Consider the following 6097-nt stretch of genomic DNA (forward strand, 5'->3'; position numbering starts at 1 on the left):
GAGACCCCCAATACTATGGCCCTGAAATACATTTGGGGCCTGGAATAAAACTTACCTCAGGGGCAGGCTCTCAACCCAATGGTTAGTGAGATATACACACAGACCACTCAACCCAGGATGCTGTGCCAACATACCCAGTGGTAATGCATCCCCTAAAGCAGTAAACCATGGGACAGCAAAGGACCAACATTCAAACTAAGGAAATGCAGGACAAACAGGAGTGCATGATTATGAGGGGCACAGGGGAAATGTTGCAGGGGAGGGAGGGGAGGAGGCTGGGTTGGGGTTGGACATGGCGAATGGGGAATGAAACCAAATGAAGCGTGACTTTGAATGTAAAACAAGCTCTTAAAAAAAGTTATTTGCATATATCTTTCCCATTCCATGGCTTTTTTTTCCCCTCTCTTCTTTTTTGTCTAAATATTTGTTATTTTAAAGTACTCCATTTTTCAGTCTTTTATTTTATGACTTGATATTTGCATCTTATTTAAGACATTTTTCATTACATTGAGCTCATAAATATATTCTCCTATATTTTCTTCTGAAAATTTTGCCTTTTCCATTTATGCCTTTTATCTACCTGGAATTCATTTTGAATTTGGTGTAAAGCAGGGATGTAATTATTTTCCCCATATCGTTATCATATTGTCCAAAAACTATTTTTTAATGATTCGTTCTTACCTACTGGTTTAAATATCATCTCTGTCATAATTATTTCCATATATGCATGTGTTCTTTGTATTGATTTCTTATTGCTGACTTCACAAATTACCGCAGAGTGGCTTAGAACAACACAGATTTATTATTTTACAATCCTGGAGGTCAGAAATCTAGTGGAGAGAACTACATTCCTTTTGGAGACTCAAGGGGAGAATTTGTATGTTGACTTTTCCAGCTTCTAGAGGCTGTTTATATTCTTTGGCTTGTAGCCCCCTTCTGGCAATAACATCACTCTGACCTCTGCTTCTGTCTTCCTTCTCCTTCTCTGACTTTGACCCTAATGCTTCCTTCTTATACACACCCTTGTGATTACAGTAGGACCTGCAGGATAATGTTCAGTCTCAATATCCTTTACTTAACCACATCTGCCAAGTCCTCTTTACCATGTGAAGTAACATGTTCACAGATGTTCACAGATACTGAGGGTTAGAATGCAGATGTCTTTGGTGATTGGTGGTGTGGCACAATTCAGCCTACCACAGCCTTCTTTCTGGGTCGTCTTTTCTCATTATCTTTTTCTGACTTTAAAAAATATTTTATTGTGTTTTTGGTGAAAGTACATAACAAATTAGGCTCCCATTTAATATTTACTGAAGAAATTGTTCAGTGACATTGGTTACTATTCTCACAATGTGTCAACATTTTCATTAATTCTGTTCTGGATGTTTTGTTTCCAATAATATGGTTTCCCTGTCCCCTTACTATTTCATCTTTGTTGACCATTTAGTCTCATATAGATGATTTTTTATAGGTGTGCAGTACTCACAGGTAATTTTTATTTTTATCAGCCATCTGTTATTTAGCTAAAAGGTGACCTGGGAAGGAATATTTTGGTTCAGGATTTAAAGAGTCTCTCAGGATGATAGTCTCAGAGAGTCCTCTAGTCTCAACCAATCCAGTAAGTCTGGAGTTTTTAAGAACTTGAGTTCTGTTCCACATTTTTCTTCCCTCTATCAAGATCCATCTACTGTGGCCCTGATCAGAACAGTTATTAGTGGTAGCTGGATACCATCTAGTTCTTCCAGTCTCAGGGAAGTTTAGACCATAGTTCGTGTAGACTATTAGTCCTGTACCTTTTCTTATGTTTTTGATGCAATCCTTTTAAATGTACTTAGTTTATAATCTCTTGCTGATAGTTCTATTATCTGAATAAAGTTCTTGGTAATCTAATCCGGCTCTTTGTTGTGCCTGCTAACTCTCAGGTAAGATTATATCTTCATGTGTTATATCATTTTAGATTATAAACTTGTTATTAGGGAACTCTATCTGTGGTAATCTCATGTGGTCTAAATTGAGGTCATATCTCTTCAGTGACCTTTAGCAATTGTTTCCCCCAAGTCCCCTGGGATACCACTGATCTAGAGTCACTTTTCATGATATTTTATTGTTTAGGGGTTTCTTGGATTGTGTTGTAGTATAATTCCAACCCTGTTTAAGAGCAGACCCAAACCAAACTCACTGCCGTCGAGTCAGATCTGACACATAGCGACACCTCCTTGGGTTTCCAAGGTGGTATCACTGTGGAAGCAGATGGACCATCCTTCCTTCTGAGAAGTGGCTGGTGGGTTTGAACCACCAGGCTTCTGGTTAGCAGTCAAATGACTTAGGCACTACACCACCAGATCTCCTAAGAGCAGGCCTTTAATTGTGAATACTGAAGTATAAATCTTCCTCTATCCAGGCCTCAAGATAAAGACAAATGTCTTTGTTTTCTCTCTCTTTTAGTAAGTAAGTATTTTCTCTATATTATCCTTTTAATGAGAGTGTAGCCCTTTAAGCATCCCGACGTTATAAGAGTATATCTCATTTTATATTTCCTGCCTTGTTTGAATCCCAAGGCCTTTCCTGTCCCTATGTCAGCTTTAAAACCCAAGGCCTTAGATTGCAGAGATTGGCAAACTCCACAGAGCTTCAGCAGCAGTAATTCATGTGTTACTGCTTTGACTCTCAGTTCCCAGTTTGGTGTTGGCTTCTGGAGGCACTTAGTTTTATGATAAGTAAAATCTCCTGGGGTTTCCCAGCATATCCCCTACTTGATTGCTCCTTAACACTTATTTGTGGTGACTTTTGTTGGGTGTCTCATATGTCACTTCTGGAGGTTATTTGTAGTCTTATTTGCCATAGTTAGTAACTAATTTTAGGGGATCCCTAATCTTTGGTTAGGGACACATTTGGCTTGGTCACAATTCTAGGCTTTGACATTGTACAAATAACAGCTGCAGCTCTGCAGGGTCAGAATATGACTAATCTTCACCTCTGAGGGATTCTTAATACTATTATAAAGAAAATAATACATTACTATCAGAATCCTTTTTCTGGAAGACCAGTTATTAAAAGTAACTTACTTAGCAGAGGATAATATTATATTAATTTTCAACATACCAATTTAGCCTAATACTTATTTTCTTACTCTCTTTCTAGGATGTGTGCTGTGTTTGGTGGAATCTATTGTCTTCGTCATTCAGTACAGTGCCTTGTAGTGGACAGAGACTCTAGAAAGTAAGGATGATATAAGTATTCTTCCTATAGTTACACTACAAACACAGGTGAAAAATGGTAAAGTCAATTTAAAAAAAATGATTCTTCAAAGATCCACCTTGGTATTAGTAACATATCAACCTTGATTAAAAGTAATATGTGTTTAGATCCTCCAGAACAAGGAAAGTGAGTTCAGAATATAGAAACTAAATTAATTTTCCTGCAATATGACTATAGCTCCTGATCATCCAAGCTTGGAAGACAAATCATTTCAACTGCCGGTGGTTGGTGATGAGTGATGTTGGTTTTCCTTGTGGCCTTACTTCCTCTAATTGATTTTCATCAGATGACAACAAAGCCCTCTATTATTGCATTTTTAAAAATGAACCTCACCTAAAGACTCATCAGATTAATCTCTGGTGATAATGCATGTCACTTCAAGAGAAAAGACGTTAACGAGTTTTTAGGTAAATTATTGTCATAAACTATGCTGCCCTCTTATCCGAGGATAAATTCTTTTACAATGATATCAGACCTGATTTAGGATTGAAATAAGAATTTAACCACTTTGAAAACAAAAGCTGAGCACCATCTATTAATCCATGTATTTTTATATTTTTCTAGGATTTATTATCTAGTTATTAAGATATGCTCTTGTCTGAAATGCATTAAATAAAATATTATTCCACAATTTCTAGCCATTACATCAAAGCTAAAGGGGTCAACTGGATCAAGTTTTATGAACTGTTTAAATTCCTATGTGTTTTTTCTTTTTTCTTACATGTTCTGAAGCATCTCCTGACCTAGATCTCTAAGATAACTATTTTTAGGGATTATACAAATAAATAGTACTGTTCATAAAATATTTTAATATCTTGAGCCAGAAGCATTAATAATATTAATTATAAGCTCTTTCTTTCATTTTGCAGTAATTTTACATAGTTTGTTGTTGTTGTTATGTGCCATTGAGTCGGCCTCAACTCATAGCGACCCCTCCTTGGGTTTCCGAGGCAGTATCACTACAGAAGTAGGATTGCCCAACCTTCCTTCTGAGGAGTGTCTCATGGGTTTGAACCGCCAGCCTTCTGGTTAGCGGTCAAGTGCCTTAGGCACTATGCTACCAGAGCTCCTTTTTTACATAGTTTAGTAGCATAAAATGTCTAGTTTCATATATACTAGTTTATAGCATAATAACCAGTATTTTGAGATATGGAGAAGAAAATACAGTTTAAAAAACATGTAATATTCAATAAATAGTGAATTAGCTTTAGAAAAAAAATTCTGTAGTATAAAATCGACACATGGTTTAAATGCTTGTAGTGTACTTTTAGCACTTTAACAGAAAGGTACTACATAAATGAAAAATGATAATCTACCATGAAAAATCTATCCCTAAACTCCCAGGATATTAATATGTTGGCCCATGAAAACTCTGTAGAGGTTCATGAAGGAATGGTTGTCTTTATGACTCCTAGAGTCATTTTTCTTTATGCATTTATTTTGAAGCAAGAGCATGTTCTTATGACTAAAAGCCAGATAATGAATTGCTTGTTTTGTGCTTATTTACTTAGATCTTTCTACCCCTTTGGGCCTCATTCCAGTCTCACATGTTACTCTCAGTGACATAAGGAATTTGCATGGTTCATGTTTTTGGCTTTTTTTTTCTCCCCCAAATGAGTAGACAGTAATACCATTTGTTGAAGTAAAGGCTACATTTACCCCACCTTTGATTTAATGTTTAATTACATACTCTGAACAGAGGAGCTCTTCATGATCTGCTGCAGGTTCCAGTTGCAATGGTAGCTGAGGATGAGGGATCTAGGGACTGAAACACTTCTAGACTGATATTTTTCAAACCTTAATGTGCTTAAGAATCACCAGATAAACTAATCAAAAATGCATATTTATGGGCCTGCCCTTCAGAGAGTCGGGCCAAGGATTTTTCATTTTTAAGAAACATCTCACGTGAATTTAATGTACATATTCCTTAGATACCACTGAGAAATACTGATTTATAAGAAAAGGTTGAGGGTCAGTGGTAGAATTCTCACTTCCATGCAGGAGACCCAATTTCGGTTCCCAGCCAGTGTACCTCAAGTATAGCCACCAGTTGTCTGCCCATGGAGGTTTGCATATTGCTATGATACTGAAAAGACTTCAACAGAGCTTCTAGACTAAGACAGGCTAGAAAGAAAGACTTGACAATTTACTCTCAAAAACTGAAAAAAACCCTATGGATCATGACAGTTCAGTCTCATTGTGTATGGGGTCACCTTTAGTTGGGGCCAATTCATCGGCTGCTAATAGCTGTGTTCCATGCTTGATGAGTCTCTAGGTCTTCATTCATTCCAAGGCCTTATCAAGATGAACCTGCCAAATCTATTAATGGTCGTGTATGAATTTTAAATTCCAGGCAAACTGCTACCAATCTCACACTTCTTTTGAATCTACATGGAAAAACCTCAGAGATAAAAATTACTGTCTAACAACTCCTAAGATCAGATAGCCCTGGAATGAAATTAGAAGACCTGCAATTCTATTAAGGAGCTCTGATGGCATTGTGGTTAAAGCATTAGGCTGCTAACCAAAAGGCAGTTCAAACCCACCAGCCGCTTCATGAGAGAAAGACCAGGCACTCTGCTTTCATAAAGATTTATAGCCTTAGCCTTAGAAACCCTTTGGGAGTCGCTATGAGTCAAAATTGACTCGATAACAAGTGGATTTGATTTGGTTTATAATTCCATTACTACCACTGAATTGACAGTGGCAAAGTCACTTTTCTCTGGGTCAGTTACTTTATCTGAAAGATGAGGTAGATGGGCTCTGCATTGATCTCCAAGTCTTCTTCCAGGCCTGACATGCTTTGATTGGGTTACTTAATGTTTTTACAAGTATCTAC

The 6097-nt window shown here is 37.1% G+C and overlaps 1 protein-coding gene across 1 annotated transcript in view; it reads left to right on the plus strand.

Moving 5' to 3' along the window:
• The window catches only part of CHM (CHM Rab escort protein), a gene marked incomplete at its 5' end in the record, with an annotated part of 306558 nt that overhangs the window by 228839 nt on the left and 71622 nt on the right, over window positions 1-6097 (plus strand). The window contains one exon of the mRNA XM_007957699.2: window positions 3142-3219. Within this exon, the coding sequence (XP_007955890.1) occupies window positions 3142-3219 (78 nt within the window). The remainder of the gene's footprint in view (window positions 1-3141; window positions 3220-6097) is intronic.

Source organism: Orycteropus afer, unplaced genomic scaffold (assembly GCF_000298275.1).
Source record: "Orycteropus afer afer isolate SDZICR_OR568_19922 unplaced genomic scaffold, OryAfe1.0 scaffold00780, whole genome shotgun sequence".
Classification (NCBI taxonomy): Eukaryota; Metazoa; Chordata; class Mammalia; order Tubulidentata; family Orycteropodidae; genus Orycteropus; species Orycteropus afer.